Source organism: Spea bombifrons, chromosome 6 (assembly GCF_027358695.1).
Source record: "Spea bombifrons isolate aSpeBom1 chromosome 6, aSpeBom1.2.pri, whole genome shotgun sequence".
Lineage (NCBI taxonomy): Eukaryota > Metazoa > Chordata > Amphibia > Anura > Pelobatidae > Spea > Spea bombifrons.
This window is the reverse complement of record NC_071092.1, coordinates 45,336,614-45,357,426: the sequence shown is the minus strand read 5'-3', so window position 1 is coordinate 45,357,426 and position 20,813 is coordinate 45,336,614. Positions and strand designations below refer to the sequence as shown.

The window sequence follows — 20,813 nt, the reverse complement described above, 5'->3', positions numbered from 1 at the left end:
CTTCTTAACTCACCCTCATATGTAGTTATTATTCAAATTAGGAGCAACAGAGGGAAACGGAATTATTAACCAATATACATTCAGTGCAACAGGTAACAAAAAGTCATTTTTCCTCCGAGCGATATTAAGTTCCATTTTTAGAAGATGACATTTATTTAGGTAGGAGGACCCCCGAAGACGGCGTGGGATCGCTAGATTCTATCCAGACATTTGTCAGCGTTATGTCCTAATTAAGTTCTGTTGTACAGAGACATTGTAATCAGCTTTGACAGAGTTATCTCATATGTCACATCTGACATTTCGGCGTAATATTGGCTGTTATGTTAACTCCTCGCTGCTAGCAAGTCTGGGATGAGAAGGATCATTTCGAGAGATTTGCTCATAATAACTGTTCAATATTACATTCTCTATTCTGATCTGATCTGTGTTATTATTAAAATTATTCCCATCATAATTTATTGACACACCACCAGCAGCCCAACGATGGGGGTTAAAATACAAAGCAAAAGGCTCAGAATTTTTGTCCAAAGTACCTGGGTCCACATTCACTCACACTCTCACTCTTTCACAAATTTTGGCCAAACTGATTGGGCAGGGAATGAAATTTGGTGCCCGAAAACAAATGACCAAAAATGAACTGAAAAACTTGAGGTTTAATGAATTAGTCCCACTGGGGTCTGGCCTAATAGGGGACCCTGATGAGTTCCTAATCCAAGAATGGCTAAATATCCATTAAATTGGTCCTCATTTATTTTTTATTTGGCTCTTATAATTTGTATGAAATTGCAAACTGAGCAGCCGGCCACCCCATGCCATTTTTAAGCCTCCGACGCGGCCTTAAATGGTGCTTAGGATCAAATCCGGCCAAGTAATCATTTCCACCACGACTGGATCCTTACTAAGAAAACTCTAAGAACATTCTGTAAACACAATTTATTAACAAAGATTAAAGGCTATTCAACCCAACACTGACTAATCCATCTTTTCTGTCTTTATGTATCAATAGAAATGAATTATTCAGACTAAATAAACTGTAATAGGAATTAATGGCCGCTGTGACCTCAATCTTCCGAAAAGTCATCTTTTTCCCTTTAAAATGTTAAATATTAGTTCTGTAACGCTAATAAACCACGGCATTAAAAACACATTTTTATGAGTTAGCCTGAACATTGCAAAATATAATTACAAAGAAGTAATGACTTCATATTTAGAGATGTTAATAACACAGTCTGATCTTTTTATAGCGGTGCTTTATAGAACGGAGAACTTTCTGGATCTCTTTAATCATCAACAAAGCATTTTAACCACGTTAGAAATTAATACAAATTGCACCAAAATATTTTTTTCTCCTACACAATTTTCAGTTATATCACAAGGTCCTATTAACCATAATTATTATTTATATGTATCTCCTTCATTTTTAGATTTTCCTTATACAGCACGATTTTTTTTCATTCATTTTATTATATTTTGGAACTTTTTTCCAACTTTTTTAATGTCATAAAATTATCTTTAAAAAAATATGCTGTAATATTAAAAAGAATGCAAATTAATTTTGCTAAAAGGTATTTATTTTATATTATAATTTATTTCTCGACTCACACCCACCCTTGAAATAAAAAAAACTTTAATATTTAATATTCTAAAATATAATAAAATATTTAATATTTTTTTAAATATGTATTTAGAAGAATATAAGGAAATTTTATTGTTAAATGCATCCAGTTTCCATATAAATGCAAACTAAATAGCCAAAAAATACTCCCATGTAATCATTTTAAATAATAGTCATGTAGAATATTTTACAGCAAAAAAAGCATAATTTTAAAAATTTTCTTCTTTTATTTATTTATTTATTTATTTTTTTGGCATTCGGCTTAAAATCATTTCTCAAAGAAACCGCTAAAATGTTCCGGGGCGTAGTTTAACTGGAGGTCTCGGCAGTGGGTTTGGAAACCTCATTACGGAAAACCATAACCTAACGGACAATCTAAATTAGACGGCCTTGGCCTCTCCAACCCGTTCCGTGCGACGCCGAATCCTAACCTTTTCAAAGATACGGGAGGTACGAGGGGTCACACGAGCGCGATGGATCATTTTCAGATCTCAAACACTCGGGTGACAGTCCTTGAACCTACTTGGTAGGATTTTTGTTTCATCTGTTATTTTAACTCAAAGTTATATATTTAATCTTTGACGCGTACTTTCTAAATGTTTATTTCTTAAATTCACCGAATTCTTCTCATTTTATGCTTAGCATCATTTGTGTTGTGAAGAGAAAAAAAATCCATGCGATTTTCCCAGTTTCTGTTAAACTGTCCCCATTCGGCTATACGTTGCTTCTATTTGTAGTCACCCTCTTCCAAATAAAAAGCCCCCTCTAATGTGACTTAGTAAGGTATCCTGGCCTTGGCCGGCTAGGTAGGTCCAGGGGTCGTCTATATCCCGCTGCATAATGGGCCGGTTACAAGCGCGATCTTCCATCTTCTCAACTGGCCCATTTACGCTATGGAGGTGCTGCGCCCCTTTGTTATTGTACTATGGACCCCGACCACGTGGCGGGAGCCAGTTTGGGCCTATGGCAGCCCCAAAGATAGATCCATTGCTGCATGCACACTGGTGTATTCTGTTCTAGGCCAACCAGATTAATGGGGGGGCGGCAGCCCCACTGATAAATGACAGGGAGACAAGCGCCATATTGGGAGATACCTGTTGTGCCACCGCTCAATGGTCCTGTAGAAAGGGAGATTACTGATCTCCTCAACTGGCTCATTAACACTTTGGGTTGAGAGGTAGAGTGTCACTCAAACATGAAGCGCTACTGCGCAGGCACACAATCCTGAGCATGCTCAGCATGCATTCTTGCAGTCCCCAATACCGCTGTCCCGCCAAGCTCGACCTCTGTCTCAATGAGCGGGACAGAGGTAGAGCTTGGCGGGATAGAGTGGCAAAATCGGGGACTATCCCAAGTCAACATGACAGTTGAGAGGCATGCAATATGGAGGGTGGGTTTTCTTTCCACCCTGCACCATGCGTTCTTAAAAGGTGAAGTGCCACATCCTAAGATGTCCCAGCATGCAACAGTAAGGACTGTGGAGCACAGGGGCATAGGCTTATGTTAGGCCTAGGACAGTGATGAAGATAAATCAGCCACTGGCCACGTGTCCAAGAAGACGTAATGGAATCCTGATATTTCTTTCTCTGTAAAAGGTATTTTTCCAGCGATGGATATGACTGTCACATCTTCGTACAAACTGAGCCGGCGCCTGTCAAACACGACTGTGACATTTGTAATAATTCTTTTAATATGGCTGTAGTGACATGTGTTCTGTATCTAAATCTTCAGAAAAAAACGGAGTGGCAATGTTCATTATCTTTAAAAATGTCACTCTAAGTAACGTTGAAAGGGAAGTAATTGCTCTCGGAGCGCTGGCTTGTATGCTAACAATGTCCCCGATACCGGGAAATAATCGACATCATTAGAAAATGTCTTCATTGAGGCTTCAACCAGGAATCTGCTAAACGTCAAACGATGCCAAAAAATGGAACATCAGCGTATAGTTTTACAGATGAAAAGCCAAGTAATACACCGGATATCTAATAAACACTGGGTTTTATGATAGATATGTGATGAAATTCTGTAGCGTTTATTTCCACCATGGTTTGATTCCCCCTATGCTCCTTCTATAGCGCTTGTGTGCGTTACCATATCTAGGAACATCTGGGGTTAGGATAGGCGGAGCTCTCCCTCTGGGGGAGGGGCCTCGTGAGAGGACATGGCTAGCTGGTTGTGGAGGCGGAGCTAGCCATGCATACGAAAGCGATAACCATGCACAAGATGTGGCTAGCCACAAATGGGGTGGGACTAGCTGTGCACAGAGGCGGAGCTAACCCCTGATAGACTTAAGTGGGCTGGGAGTGGACACTGCCAAACACCACAACCCTGTCTGGAGAAGGGGGAAGGTGACCCGGAGACCCAGGGAGGCAGAGCTTCATCAGGAGACTCCGGGTCAAACATGGAGAGCTATTAGTTATGTGAATTGCTGAATGGTGCTGGGAAAAGCCTTCCAGCAGAAGTGGTAGATGTTAATATAGGAAAGGAATTTATTCATGCATGAGAAAAATGGGCAGACTAGATGGGCTGAATCGTTCTTACTGAGAACCAAATTTTATGCTTCTATGTTCCAATGTGTCCAATTAACCCCTTTATAGACAAGCCTTCTCCTTTTGGGCTGTACGCCCGGCTGGCATCTGTATAGTATAGTAATGAAAACCTATTAAACACTAAAAAGAATTGCGACTCGATTGCATTTTATGCAGCACTTTTTATAACATCAAAAGGTATGTTTTTTGATGACACAATCGCTTTGAGCAGGACAGATTATGCAGCTGGTGGCTTTGCTGACTTATTGCTTATCTTGTGTCCTTTCTTCTGTGACCCTGCGTGCGTCATTATGCCTGCTCATGATTAAGATACGACTTTAAAACCAAACACAAAGAGTATATCAATACCCATTAAAATAACCACCAAATGAATATCTATAATAATATATTATATTTCCCCAATGCATTGCCCCTACTTCCAACATTTATATATCCAAGCTGGATTTTAACGCGTCGCTTATGACAAAATCCTCCATTTTTTATGGTGTTATAAACAATGTATATTTATTATAAATCCACCTTATGTCTACACCATGATTGGTGCTGCTGATGGTTGTTGTTTGGTTGTTGAAGGGTAGAGGATGAGAACGATTTGTCTGATTGACAGGTAAAAAGTTATAGTAAGTTATAATAATTACTAAAGTACTAAAAGTTGTGACTGTTCACCTAAATACATCTCATTATATTTTATAACCATTTACATTATTTTGGTGGTATCGTCTTTGTCCCATAATGTACGTTTTTCATTCTCACCCCTGCTCATTTTCATTATTCCAGGTTATTTTATTCATTACTTTTCATTTTCATCCACCATTCCTTACTGTTACAGACCACAGACTTGATAAGTTTTGACGACAACCCTTGTGATGTCAACGAGGTAAGGGAGGCCTCGGTCAAGAAAACAGCGACTAGATTTCGCATAATCAGTATTTGAACAAAATTACATTTAAATTCTCAATAAATCAGCGACCGCAAATCATGGGGTTCAATTTTTTAATATACAGTAATCTCTAATCAATCTGTGAATTCTTTTGATCCAACTCTTTTTGATTTATTTAATTCCATGTTTTTCTGTAAACAGCACAAAATTTGACATACCAGGCTAATGCCTCGTGGGCAACCGGTCAACATTACCTAATATGCTACCCGATAACCCATAATCCATTCTCCTATTGCTTTAAATTTCAAGTTCCCAGATTTTTTTTTAAAATTAATTCTTAATTTGCGTAAAACAGGATCCTCGGGGGCGGATTTATGTTTTGGAGGAACCTAAGTGAAAAAAGATTTGTTGAGTGCCTTATCTTCAGCACAAAATTTTTTTAAGATTAATTATGTTTTAGCTAAGGAGAACAAAAAATTGCTTACAGGAGATTCGTTTGGATCACAGCAGTGCGAATGCTCAGTATCCTCAAGGTCATGTTGCCTTATAAAAGTTTTCCAAGCCAATTGGAGCAATGTTAAAACAAGAGATCATAGTCTAAAACTAGAGGGTCAGAGGCTTAGACGTAATAAAGGGTACGTTTTACTTTACTGAGAAGGTGGTAGATGAGTGGAACAGCCTCCCAGCAGAAGTGGTAGAGGCTAATACAGTGAGGTAATTTAAACAGGAATACGACAGGCATATGGTGAGACCAACAACTGATTAAGGTTTGAGTCTTTACACCAGGAGAGTCGGGCAGACTAGACGGGGGCCGAACAGGGCTGAGCTGCCGTCAAATTCTGTGTTTCCATGAAATTCATTATTATGGCTTCTGGGAGCCAATCAGAACTCACCTTTGATTTCATACGTGTTACTCAGTCACCTTTATTACCTGCTAAGCCTAAAATGCATGGATTTTTGCAGCAATTAATGTCTTATGACTTTTACATCCCTATTTGGACTTCTTGTTTTTATGTAAAATCCATACATATTGGGGCATTCCTGACTTCCTTTTGTGAAATGATTGCAAATAACTGTAGATAAAATGTTCACAATCGATACGTGATATACTTTCTAATATCACTTCCTACAATATAGTTTAATCCCAGCTGATTTGGAGGATAGCGCTGAATTTATGGCATAATTTGGCAAATCCAGTTGTTTCTATTTGTGTTTAAAATTGATATATTTTTCTTTACTGAATGTAATGGAATAAGTAATGGAGTCTTCCAGTCCAATAACCTTTTGAGGAAATGCATCATTCCTTATTAATATTACCCACAAAAAAAAAAAAAAATCTTTGTTTATTCACTTTGGCAAAATCAATGTCATTTTATCACATTCCATAAACAACACATCTGAAAAATGTAGCTTTCTTGGCAATGGCTAAAGTTAATTATTAAGCACGAAATAAAAAAATTGCCTTAATAGCCATCATCCGACCAGAGTTTGTTTAGCTGATCGTTAACATACATATAAAAAATATATAATTTCCTGCCGTAAATGCCAGGTTTGAGCTCTAAACAATACATTTTAAAAGGGAAAATAAAACATGAAATGCGATTGAATAATTTTGCGCTCTGTATGAAATTTGCTTTTTCGACATCAAACTCAAGATTGGGAGGCATGGGGAAGGACCCCCTAGCTGCGCATGGGACAGACCCCCTAGCTGTGCATGGGATGGACCCCCTAGCTGAGCATGGGACGGACCCCCTAGCTGAGCATGGGAGGGACCCCCTAGCTGCGCATGGGACGGGGATAGTTCCCAATGTACCGTCAGCAGAGCAAAATGTGTACCCAGCCCACTCCCCGCCCACTTGCCCTCTAAAAATGTTACACTTATATCGCTGGACCGCCTACTGACATCAGGGGACCGCCCACCAATAGCAGGACCACCCACCAACATCAGCGGGACCTCCTACCCGCAACCCACAAGGAGCCCGAGTGTTCACAGGTATGATAGCGACCGAGATTAAAATGACTTAAAGGATTGGCTGCTCAATTAGGCTTCCTCACTTCATCATGCGCTACTCTGGGAGCCTATTGTGCACCTTGTGAGCCCCCCACTTGACAAAGGGCTATAAGCGACGGTCCAGGTTCCCTTGTGGATGATCATCTGCTAGGCATATATGGAAAAATAAAGATTGATTACTCTAGCAGTAAACAACCCACATCAGAATTATTTTTGTAATATTTTTCATTAAAAACATTAAAAACAGAAACATTCTTGGTTTTGTGGCCCACAACATTTAAGTGTCTCCCGACAAAAATGATGAAAATAAGGCTGCATCAAGTTATTAAAGTGTAAGCTCACAAGCCAGGCTAGATCATGGGCAGGGTCCTGATCTCCTTTTTGTTAAACACTCCACAGTTATATTGAACCGCGGACTATGTTAGCGCTCAATAAATAAAGAATAATTATTATTAATAATAATTAATTAGAATATAATACCAACAAAGCCCACCTTACTGATTTGTTTTATCATTGTAATAAATCTGTTAATTTATACTTATTTAGTAAAATAAAATATGGTGTGAAAACAGCGACCTCATTTGCATTCACTGACCGATATATTATGCATAGTTAATTATGATGGGTGCGAGCTATAATTTATTGTGAATTTAACTCCGTATAATTTGTGTGGGGAAAAAAAACTCATCCAAGATAGACATCTATCTGCTATATCCGCGGACAGGCAGGGACTCAACCGATGCTATGGATAGCGGCTAAAATCTCCCGATAAGCATCTGTTCTGCCTGAACTTATCAAACACTGGATTCCATTTGTCACATACTTCTTTAATTAAGGAAAAAAATGTAAAAAATTTATAAAAAGGTAGAAATGAAAGGTCTCGCTTTTTCTTTTTTTTTTTCTTGCTATTTTGGATTCATTCCCAGTATTTAAATCCCTTGTTTAGTTTTAGCAGAATGAATGTTCAGGTTTTTAAATGATTTTAAGTAGGGCGTTCCAAAGAAAAGCTGCCGTCTTTTAAATGAGGTCAAGTGCACGGTAAATTATTAATTCGCGGAGCATTTTTTTTTTTTTTCTATGTAACAATAAATGACATCAATCATTGGGCGGCTGCTGTATTTTTCAGTGTGGTTTTGTATATGTGGACTGTAAACAGATACACTATGCTTCAAAAGTTTGGGGGTCACAGGCATTTTCTTGTTTTTGAAAGAAATGCAAATTTTGTCCATTAAAATAACAAGAAATCCAGCGCAGACGGGGTTAATGTTGTAATTGTAATTGAGTATTGTAGCTGGAAACGGCTGATTTTTAATGGAATCTCTTCATAGGCCTACAGAGGCCCTTTATCACTCCCATCACTCCTGTGTTCCAATGGCCCTTTATCACTCCCATCACTCCTGTGTTCCAACGGCCCTTTATCACTCCCATCACTCCTGTGTTCCAACGGCCCTTTATCACTCCCATCACTCCTGTGTTCCAATGGCCCTTTATCACTCCCATCACGCCCGTGCTCCAACGGCCCTTTATCACTCCCATCACTCCTGTGTTCCAATGGCCCTTTATCACTCCCATCACTCCTGTGTTCCAACGGCCCTTTATCACTCCCATCACTCCTGTGTTCCAATGGCCCTTTATCACTCCCATCACTCCTGTGTTCCAATGGCCCTTTATCACTCCCTTCACTCCTGTGTTCCAATGGCCCTTTATCACTCCCATCACTCCTGTGTTCCAATGGCCCTTTATCACTCCCATCACTCCTGTGTCCCACTAGCCCTTTATCACTCCCATCACTCCTGTGTTCCAATGGCCCTTTATCACTCCCTTCACTCCTGTGTTCCAATGGCCCTTTATCACTCCCATCACTCCTGTGTTCCAATGGCCCTTTATCACTCCCATCACTCCTGTGTTCCAATGGCCCTTTATCACTCCCATCACTCCTGTGTCCCACTGGCCCTTTCTCACTCCCATCACTCCTGTGTCCCAATGACTCTTTATCACTCCCATTACTCCTGTGTTCCAATGGCACGCTGTGTTTGCTGATCCAAGTTTGGGTTTAAAAGTCTAATTGAACATTAGAAAACTCTTTTGCAATTATGTTACATGGCTTCAAATTTTCTTCTGAACAGCTCAGTGACCCCAAACAATATATATATATATATTTATTTATTTTTTAAATTTCCATGGCAATGAATATTGTTTTATAATATTCATAGAAACTTTCCAATTATGGGTGTGCTTGATCATAAAAAAAAACAGTAGTAGGATGATTTTCCAAAAGCATTTCCAAGTTAAAACTGGCTAAATCAGTCCGCTCTACAAAAAGATTCTTCAATTTTATATTTTGAATAATTTTTATAAATAATTTTTAGAACTTCAATCAAATGAAAGGTTTTGCCCATTTTAATTTGTAAATACATGCATGGTTTCATTTGTATCACTGTGTACATACAGTACTTGTAAGCTGAAGAGTTTTCATGGTACGTTAAACATATGATGTTAATCTATTGTTTTAACCTTTTGAATGCCAGCAGGTAGCATGCCAGGTCTTTTTGCAAAAAAAACCTCAAAACAATTGTATGTGAATATTTGGGTCTATCTCATTATGCATTAAATCAGTATATATTAGGTCTATAATAAATAAAATATATATATATATATGTATTATAAGAAATCAGTAATGTTTTTTTTTTTTCTTATCACTTTTTGTTTTCTCTTAGGCTGTTACCCAATTAGCGCTTTTTGGAGATATGTCTACTCCTCCTGACATAACGTCTCCCTCTGTAAGTATACACCGGATGTGTAGTATTCATTTTAGATAAAGGCTAAAATTGGTTAAAAAAAACCCAACAAAATGAAATAAAATAAAATTACAAAAAAAAATATAGAATGTTAAAAAACTTGGAATTGCAGGGGGGAAAAAATAAATGATCATACTGTATAATATTTTAATGCTTTAAATGTAATTATGAAATAATTATGAGCATACATAGGGACCTCTTATGCATACTGACTGGCCTTAGGGTCTGTCCCTCTCTCTCCAGCAGCCAGGCAGGAAACTGCTTCAGGGAGGTGGGGCTAGTCCTCAGTGGGCAGGGCTGTGTAAGCAGTGGGAGGAGCCAACCCCTATTTTTTTCCTTTAGCTAAAGGGCTTTCCTAGGAGGTATGGTAGTTAAAAAAGACTCCTTGATGGTCAGTGTTCCACGTCGCCATCTTTATTGCTGAACGCCAGGATATGATGTCATATCCCAGCTCCCAACTTTTAAGAAAGGGCAGAAATTAACTATGGAGGCTGTGATCGTGGAGATCAATAATCTTCTACATAACTAGACCACTGAGCAGTGGTGCTACAGGGATCCTGAGGCCAGCAAAATCCACTGCTGACAATGTTCCCGATATGATTATTTATTTCGTATTTTGGCCAAAGCTCGTCTCTCATGAGCCATCCAAGCTGAGAATAAATAGACATTAGTTAATAATTAAAAAGTATAATACCCGACACCAGTCAGTATCTGAGTTCACCCGGAAACCACAGCTGATTACGAGCCTCTGTACAGCCCTATAGATCTAGATGGGAGCAATAAGCTCCACCCACTCCCCTGGCTCCACCCACTCCCCACCCACCTACTGTAAATAAAATTACTAAGTGTAAAAGAAACAGGGATTATTCCAGCTCTCATTGCTCGGACCGTCAGCTGCGCTGCCATCAATCCATCCAGGAAAAATCCATGGCCCCGAAAGAGGTCATTGGATGGAAAAATTGACAACTGAGCATGAAGCGCAATTTAGGTATAATGATGTAATACTAGAGTAGCCAATAGAAATGCTTCATTGGTTGCTATGTTAACCATACCACTTTTAGCACTGTACACATTATTATACATTAATTGTTATACAGTAACCTGTGTTGTGTAGTAATTTAGCGATTCTTGACGAAATATGTTTTATTTTTCTAATTTTTTTATTTTTTTTATTTTTTTTCAGACTCCTGCGACTCCAGGTGATGCTTTTATGACATGTTCCCAGCTCTTCCCTGCAACCGCTCCCATGTTTGGAACCCTTCCTTACAACCCTCATTTACCATCAGGTGAAAGAAAGCCCACCCCAGCCCTGGAAAATAACACCCCAGCTAATGCCATTCATAGCAGCCACCTTTCCTCTTCCAGACTTTCCATTCCCGACACCTTGTAGAAATGTCGTAAAAACAATGAATAAGGTCCTTATAATAATTAGAAGTATTTTAATTGTGGGTAGACAAGAGCCTAGCTCTCCAGTACTTGCGGAATTACAACTCCTATTATTCCAGCGGCATGGCCGTCATCGTTACACGTTGTTTTTTGGAGGAGAAATAAGATCAAAACAGGAATTATTTAGTATATACTGGTTTTGCCACCTTTTGCCACAGATCATTGATTCCGTGGGGGTAATTTGCACCTTTACATGACATCAGCAGTCAGAAGTGACAATCACAGCAGTCAGAAATGGACAATTTTATCCAAATTCACTTTTATGACAATGAATAATGCATTCATTTCCATAGAAATGTTATAAATACATTCATTCTGAGCGTCCTCGGTGTGACATTGGAAAGGTTTCCGCGCATGAAAACGCTGTTAGAACGTTTCACTGCATGTAGATTCCGCGGAGATTTCATCCAGCGTACCCCCTCTGTATAACGGAGGGGATTTCGGCTATAATTAGGCTTATAGTTCTACCCGTTCCTGGAGAAGGAGACATAAGTTATAGCGCACGGCCGCAAATCAGGCTTCTGGGGATTAGGGGGCAGACAAATTACAAGAAGATGGGAAAAAAAATCTATCAATGACCTTTGGCTAGAAGATTTAGTATCGATCCTTCGCCAGCGGCCAATGAAGGCAACAAAATAATCTCATTTGTTTAAATGGACAGATTAAGTTACAAAGTGTAACTCGAACTGATCTCAAAGGGTTAATATGTTTGCTTTTTTTAACCACATCTAGCCACAGGGGTGTGAAGCATACTTAAGGAGTTGCGTATTACCATAGAAACACAAGAGTTATCTGATTTTTGAAGGAAAATTCTAAATATTTTAATTACATATTTGAGAAAACATTGAGTGATTAACAAATAACGATATTAGTAAATAAGTATATATATATATATTATATTGTCATATACTTGTGTTGTTGATATTAAACTTAAATATCTAAATATATAAAGTTATTTATATAACAGAATCTTAGATTTGGATTCTGTGATTGTTAAACTTCACATTTTTATTGTGTTGTAAATATAGGACACCATACCGCCCCAAATCCCTCTGTCCTTCTTTCCTCCCCTGATCCCCCTCTTTCCTCCCCTGATGTCCCTCTTTCCTCCCTTGATCCCCCTCTTTCCTCTCCTGATCCGCCTCTTTCCTCTCTTGATCCCCTTCTTTCCTCCCCTGATCCCCCTCTTTCCTCTCCTGATCCACCCTTTCCTCCCCTGATCCCCCCCCTCTTTCCTCCCCTGATGTCCCTCTTTCCTCCCCTGATCCCCCCTTTTCTAGGCGCTCGGAATGTTTGCGGGGTATGAGGGTATCGCAGAGTTCTACAGCCCTAAAAGCCCCGATAATGTATATAGAAACAGCCGGATATTGTGATTGCGGCTGGAATGAACACAGTCATGCAAAATAAAATTATTGCTGTATCAAAGCTACATCTTATTTATGTGAAAAATGATGCCATTTATTCAGGTCTAAATATTAATGACTACAGTTTTGTTTAAATTTTTTAGCAGATAGTTTCATCGATTAATAAAGAACGTGAGAATGTTTATTCCGAATCCGAAGCCACAAGTTTAGCCAACGCTGACATCTTGTGGCCAAATGATTAGCAGATAGAACGCCGCAAATATCACCAAATCATTTCACCGATAGATACTCTTTAAACAAATATTCCCCATTTTCGACCCTTCGCTGTAGACAGAAGCAGAGAAGCTGCACAATTTCTCGATTTCTGTCTTAAAACTCCTAACGCCGTGGCTCTGCCAACACGCTGCCGACAGTAAGAATGTTACGTCCCCAAATTGGGCCTTCCGCGAGTTGGGGTTTATTCACTAACTAGTTTACCGGAGAGTAAAACATTTCTAGCAGCAACGTTTCCCAATTAGCGCTCGCAGAAACTCTTGACTTGCAACAACTCTCACATGCAGAAGAGTCATTAACCTGCAATTAGCCCCCAAAAATTATAAACTAATTCAAAAAATGAAAAAATAAAAGCCGGACGCAAAAGGATAAAAGACATAAAACCAAAAACAAATCCAATAAATCCATCTTTGCCCAATGGCGGCAGCTTTAGATATGGCCTCTGATTGCATAGGTGCATATGTAAATACTCTTGGGCACCTGTGGCCCTCAGTGTTTGCCACTTAGACTTCAATGGCATCCATAGACTTGATAGGACCCTTTTTAAGTTATTGGAAGGTATAATGTAGCCTCCAAACACTGAGATATATACAAGGATATATATATACTGTATATGAATATATATATATATATATATTGTGACAGTCTATGGGAGGGTAGTAGAAGGAAGGTATTTAGGATCCAGAATCCTCCATAGCCTGTAAGATATATATATACAGTTTTTACCTTTTGTGTAGGGTCTTTTTCAAATAATTTTATGTTTTGGGCCATAAATAAGGGTTAAAGGCGTCATTGACATGTTCGGTTTGGCTGAGTGTCAAAATAAAATAAATGTTCATTTTTTACTGATGAGTCTAGACAAAACACTCACGGGTGAACAAAACATTATATATGCATAGGATTCCTGTCTGGTGTATTAAAAACATGATATATGGTGCCACTGATATGTCAGTTTTAAATTAACCCTTCACTTATGTCAGTGTCTATATGCAGTATTCATATAAATGGCTCTTCTTTGTTTAGTTGGGTAGAGTATGTGTCCCTCTAGAAAAAAAAAAAGGCTTAAAGTCAAGAGTTACAAGACATGATTAATTGAAATAGTGCTGATAAAGGGGAGACTATTTTTAATTCTAAGAAGGCTGTTAAGAACGCTTTGCCTGAAAATCATTCTTTGGAAAATTGAAATTTGACAGCTAATGTGTTTGAAGTACACCCTAGTGATTCAATTCTGGCTACTGTGATGTCCTTCATGACAAGTGATGTCCGTAAAATCGTGTTCTCTTTCAAATGAATGTAAACGTTAAAAAAAAAGAACAAAAAAGCAAAATGAAAGCATGAGTATGTACAGTACAGTGATATACCAATATATTCTTTTGTTTTTTAAAGGTTACGTTGCAATGGGAGCTGTCCAACCTTCCTTTTGGGGGCAACAACCATTAGTTCAACCACAGATGGTCCTGGGTGGCCAACCCAACGTTGCTCAGGTTATGCAGGGAGGCCAAACGATAGCTTGGGCTCCGCCAGGCCTTTACCCGACTCAACAACCGCCATGGCCGACTCTGCCTGGCCAGTTTCCACCCACTGCCTTCATGCCAACACAAACTGTTTTGCCTTTTCAAGCAGCCATGTTTCAAGGTACTAGCGCTCCTGTAGCCGCTGTTCAACCAACTAGTGACTCCATGCGATCGAGTCCACTGCGACCCGGACAGAAATTAGAGAAAGATATGTTTAAAGATTTTCAGATGGTAAATCCTCCCCCGGTGCCATCAAGACAGCCGGACCAGCCTTCCCTTTCATGTACCTCAGAGGCCTTCTCAAGTTATTTCGACAAAGTTGGGTTGGCTCAGGACACAGACGACTGCGACGACTTTGATATCTCACAGTTAAATTTGACGCCGATGACTTCCACATCACCGTCTACAAATTCACGTGAGTGCTACTGGTGCTGACCCCGCTATCAACCCAAGTTCCTTAGACCTCCATATCCTTGGAGATTGCACACTAAAAACCTAACTTTCTGAAGAAGAACTAATATGTGCTGAATCAGCCTGTCATGGGGTAGCCATTTGGGAACAACTTGTTGAAAGGCAGATTGGCCAAGTGCTTGTAGCTGAGTTGCGTAGATGGTTTAAATAGTTGAGAGGGTGGACCGCCATTTAGATATTTGAATTTAGGATTTGGTATGTGAAAAACAAAAGTCCTTAACACATGGTCTATACAATATAGAATATACATTCTAGGTTAGAGTTAACATATTTTAATTATTATGCTTCAGAAGAGGAAAGGCTCCATTTTGCATTTTTCTGCATGATAACACACTGGTCTATGCTTTTTAAAGTACCTGCTCCATATAATCCAAGAGAAAAGACTCTGTGGGTATCATCTTGGCAAATGTTAAATATTTAATGGGCAAACAGCACTAAACACAATATAAGATATCTAACAAATGTGACCACGCAAGGCGACCTGCAGCCTTTCCCACCCCATGTCTTGTGACACAAACTGCGTCTTGGACCATTCTAATCGGAATGACCTTGTGTTCCTCAATTGGATATTAGCTGACCCCTTCGTAGGAGCCGACTGCCTATTTATGACTTTCTACTCGCACAAAGTCAAATAACCCCTCGGCTCAATGACATGACATGACATATCTTAGCTGGGGAGCTGCCCTAGGCTTCACGCCACACTTGGCCACAATATGCCACCTTCTAAAACAGACTTAACCCCTAAAGGACAATGGGCGGTCCCTAAACCCATTGAAAACAATGCATTTTGAGTACATGTACGGGCTTTGTCATTAAGGGGTTAAAAATTGAATGTAATAGATACCATATTCAATAGACAGCATGAACATGGTTTAAGTTGACTCAGCATTTAAGACGATCTGCTTGGGAAGTCTTCTCCTCAGTGGCCACACATTCCCTCCAACACACTTCAATAACCTTCTCTTAGTTCCCCTTCCATCACGAAGAGATCAGAAGATGAAAACAAAGTGAAAAATAACATTGCAGACAATTTTCCACGTGCCTGTAATGTTAATGATGAATTAACATTGGCAAAGGCAACCCTTTGGCTCCTAGAAGGCATCTTTTATCCCCTGAAATGCCCCCATGTCACACACATAAAAAGAACATTAGAATTTTTTACCCTTTTGTGGATAAAAGTCGCAATCCGCAAATAAATCAATAAATTCACCGCAATTTTAAGCACGGCTCTGTATATTTCCAGCCTTACGCATTGTTTTACCCAAAACGATTTTTATGGCACACTGTAACGTTTTTGATCGATTTGCATAAACTGCCCTCATTCTGCAGGCAATAAATTAACAATTCCTACATCTGTTGATATAAAACGCATCACCTGAACCAGAAAAAAAAAGAGATTCAATCTTTCTCTTGCATATTTATTCCAAATATAATAAAAAAAGGACGGCTCGAATGTTCCTCCCCGCGCGAAGTTCCGACGGATGATAAATGTATTTGTTTCTATATGAAAAATACTTCCCAGCCGCTTTAGACGGAGAACAGGCTGCGAACGTAAAATTATTAGTAACAAGCCACTGATTTCCAAAAAAAAAAAAAGAATTTGATGGAGTCTGTTTAAATTCTGGCAGGCAAATCTGTAATATAAAATGAAATATGGATTTCATAGGCATCGCCGTCCTTTTTATCTAATGTCTAACAAATGGTTCTTTTATCTCTACCTAAGCGTGTCCTCCAAAACAGTTACTTCTCAATGTCATTTTAACCCCTTAATGACAAAGCCCGTACATGGACGGGCTCAAAATGCATTGTTTTCAATGGGTTTAGGGACCGCCCATTGTCCTTAAGGGGTTAATGCGTGCGGTAAACAAGTTTTTAAACGTCCTTCCGCCGCCGCTCGATGTTTGCTTTTGAGTACGTGGAAGCGGCTCTTAATTATTGCCAATGTCATCTCTAAACACAGCGCCGACGCCGGCCCCGAGGCAGAGCTCCCCATCGAAATCGTCAGCGTCTCACACAAGTGATCCCAACGCAGACGACATCTTTGAAGAAGGCTTCGGAAGCCCGAGTAAAAATGTAGAACAAGATGCAGTAAGTTACTCTTAGATATTAAAATTAGTCATATTCCCAAGACAATTACAGAGGTTGACACACATTCAGCTAAAAAAAAGCTATTTTAAAGGAAATGTAGAAATGCTTTCTTTCTGCGTTTTTTAACCAGAAAATATATTTTTTCTGGTTTTAATTAAACCTGTAGAGTTATCTTGTTTTGTTCCAATAAACTCCCTTTATCTGCAGGCGGCCATTGCTGTCAGTCACGTGATATTTTGTGTGACTTTCCCGGCTCAAACACCGCACTGAGCTGATGCTTTATGGCGATGCTAATGAAGTCCGTTCCTCTATATAGAGTTCATAAGTCATTGTCAGTCAATTTTTACCCTTTTTGTGGATAAAAGCCCCAATCCACAAATAATTCCACTGAATGCGCCGTGTAAGGAACATCTGGACCTTTCAACTCACATATTTTTTCTACATTTTAAATTGTATCATTTTTCAAGCAAGATGGGAGCAGCCATTTTTTATTTGTACTCTTACTTCCTGCTTTTAATGAATGCAACTTCCTGTTTGTGAAATGATAGAGAAATAGTCAAGTCTCGCTTTCTCGTTTCAAAAATGCTTATTTATAAACATATACTGTATTTATATACCACTTATAGACACTCAAACATGAAAAATATATCACAATGGCTGATTTAGTGTAGGGGAAATCTGTATTTGGGTGATAGCTTCCTCTGCTTCTTTTTTCTACTAAACTCTGACATCTTTTTCTTGCAACTTCTGTTATCTTCTTGTATTTTAGCCTGATGCACCTCAGGCCTCTTCCTGCACTGACCTAGGTGAGCCAAGCGGTGATACTATATGCCCCCAGGTCGGTAGCTAGATAGCAAAGCTTGGGGTAGGTATCTGTCCTTTTTCCTCTTATTCTTATTGCATGCGTCATTTTTTTTTTTGGCCTATCTGTCGAGCTACACCCGCCGCTGCTTACTTTTCTCCTTCCATCTCTTTTTCTTCCCTACATTTCTTCCCCGCTCACGCCCCATTGTTGCATGACTCAATCACGTGTTCTGCGCCCTGATCCGATTTACTCGATGTGCTTTGACATACTTGAAAAACCTTGACATTTCATCCAGAAAATTATATTTTTACTTCTCATGTTAACATATGGAGGCAATCATAGATAATTGAAAAATGTAGAAAAATCAATATTATCTCATTGTCTTTAAGAACTGGCCGGGCGATTCTGTATCTTGGATTCAGCATACATTTATAAAGTTTCCACTGGGCAATTTAGTAATATAAATCATTAGTAATAGTAAATAAAAAATAGTAATGTACATATTTATCAAAATATTTCTAATTGTTTACGATTTCTAGATATCCATACCAGAACTATATATATATATATATATATATATATATATATATATATTGGATATATTTAGATATTACATATATATATTGGATATATTTAGATATTACATATATATATTGGATATATTTAGATATTATATATATATATTGGATATATTTAGATATTATATATATATATATATATATATATATATATATATATAATATCTAAATATATCCAATCCTTTAATACACATATGAAGAGGTCATTTATGACTTCTTTAGCATAATTTTATTTTACGTGCCTTACTTTATGTTGTATTTCACAGAAACAAAATAGAAAGAAAATGGGAACATAAAGTATACAAATAATATAAATAATAAATAAAATTGGAAAATTGGAGTTAAATATAAAGCTATATATATTTTTTTTTTTTTGCATATTTATTTTTACAATGATTTTATAAAAGATTGTATTAAACCATGTCGCACCATGGCGAAATATGTCTAGATTCTAAATGTTATTACAAATTATTATATTATATGAATTATTGTTATTATTATTAGTAGTAGTAGTAGTATTTATTATTATTTTAATATTATTTTTTACGGTTTATAAATTTATGTTTATGGAGGTATAGCTAAAGGAAGGAAGCAAGGTCGGGGCATTATCATTAGACATTATAGTGCAGAGTTTTTGAAGCTATAATTCAGGGTCTGGAGTTTGGATTGAATTCTGGAACATATAAGGAGCCAATGGAGCGATTGGCATAGTGGGGCCAAATGAACGAACAATAATAGTCTCAAAATCAATTATTACATGGCTGGGGAGTGGGCATTGCCCTATGAAGAGATAGACTTTTCTTGGGATGGTATTGAGTAATCACTGCTTAGTAGGGTTGTATTGATACAATAGGACATTAAATGGCTTTATTAATGGCTGTGATTTATTTATTTATTTCTGCTCACATTTTTAAGCATATTTTAATACAAATATACAAATACTATGGTAAAAAAAAGTGATTTGCCGCAGTTCCGAGTAAACAGATACCAATCGAAAATATTCGGATTTTATCTGAACAAGATCATGCAACGGGCTAACCTTCAACGTGACATTTAATAATACCTTTATTCATTGTCGTCCTCAGACCAGATCAGAAGAAGCTGTCTATGCCCAGATCAAAAGACCTAAGAAATAGCGCTATATACAGCATATGGCGCTTTCAAGACTCGACTGAACCTCTCGGCCGGCAAACAGAAACTGCAACATTCTTTCAATGGACCGTCGCGATGGGTTTTACCAATGTACCGATCGGAAGAGTTTGATGGCAAAGTCGGTGCGACACAGGATCTCTAACACAGATGGACCGTAAATCTCTGTTGAGGGAGTTGATTTTCAATTTTTTTTTTCATAATTAATATTTTTTTAACCAGACATCCTTTTTGAGGAGTTTAGTACCATACTACACTTTTTCCTTACTTTTTTTTTTATGAATAGGTAATACTAAAACTCTTAAAGTGGAATATGAGGATGACATTTGCACTGTTTACCTTCTACAGTCAACACCCCCCCCAACCCATCTCGTCACTCAAAAATGGTTTGTTTTTATTTTGTATTTTTTGCAATTCACATTTTTGGGAGAAGAAAAAAAAATCAAAACTTTGACAAGGCTGGGTATACTAGAAGATGATATAATATAATTTTTTTATAACGTTGCCTCTCTGGCCTTGAGAGACCTGACTGAGGAACCTATGAACCTTCATGATCCTTGTAGGCCAGGCGATCTACTGAACACGAGACAAAGCTGACGCGAAAAGGAATTTTTCAGATAAAAATAAAAAATCGGAGGTATTTTTTTCCTCCTGTCATACCATGCTGCTGTAAAGCTATGCAGACAAGCATTTCCTTCTTCTTGTGCCATTTTCCAAGACAGGCTTTTTGCCTCGTGGATCGATTCTAAAACTTGGATTTTGAAAACAAAAAAAAATCAAAAAAAATCAAAAAAAAAATCTGACTTTCTCCTGGAACAGTAGAGGCATGAATTTTGTTATAACAAAAAAAAAGACCCATAATTACATTACTTATCTCTGTCTCTTTTGTACATTGGAAAAAAAGAACAAAAAAAAAGAAAAAAAAAAAAAAAAGAAAAGAAATTTGGATTTTTATTTTATAATCGTAACATTAAACTCTTCAAATGAAAAAAAAAAGGCTTTAAGTAATTATCATAAAAAAAAAAAAATCGACAGATTTTGTAAATATAAATATTATGAAAAATGTTTTCATATTTCCATTACACTGTAGAACAAAAATAGAAAAAACATTTTCGGTGGTTGAATGGTGTCATCATATTAAAGTTTCATACATCACGGTTTTCAAGTGCAGAATAATTAGCTTGTCAGAAACGAATAAAATGAATGGGGACCGTTGTATTATGCTTTTGTTTGTTCATGGGAAATAACACAATGTATGTAACCCACACAAAA

The 20,813-nt window shown here is 38.0% G+C and overlaps 1 protein-coding gene across 3 annotated transcripts in view; it reads left to right on the top strand.

The window, feature by feature from the left end:
- The window catches only part of DAB1 (DAB adaptor protein 1), a 310,139-nt gene extending 289,326 nt beyond the window's left edge, over nucleotides 1-20,813 (top strand). For 2 of the 3 annotated variants that reach the window (XM_053469376.1, XM_053469377.1), the window contains 6 exons: nucleotides 9,773-9,835; nucleotides 11,037-11,139; nucleotides 14,323-14,865; nucleotides 16,882-17,009; nucleotides 17,779-17,874; nucleotides 19,478-20,813. In XM_053469376.1, the coding sequence (XP_053325351.1) occupies nucleotides 9,773-9,835; nucleotides 11,037-11,139; nucleotides 14,323-14,865; nucleotides 16,882-17,009; nucleotides 17,779-17,859 (918 nt within the window). In that variant the 3' untranslated portion in view covers nucleotides 17,860-17,874; nucleotides 19,478-20,813. Of the gene's footprint in view, nucleotides 1-4,993; nucleotides 5,042-9,772; nucleotides 9,836-11,036; nucleotides 11,140-14,322; nucleotides 14,866-16,881; nucleotides 17,010-17,778; nucleotides 17,875-19,477 lie in introns of all 3 variants that reach the window. The other variant, XM_053469378.1, reaches the window with a different exon arrangement.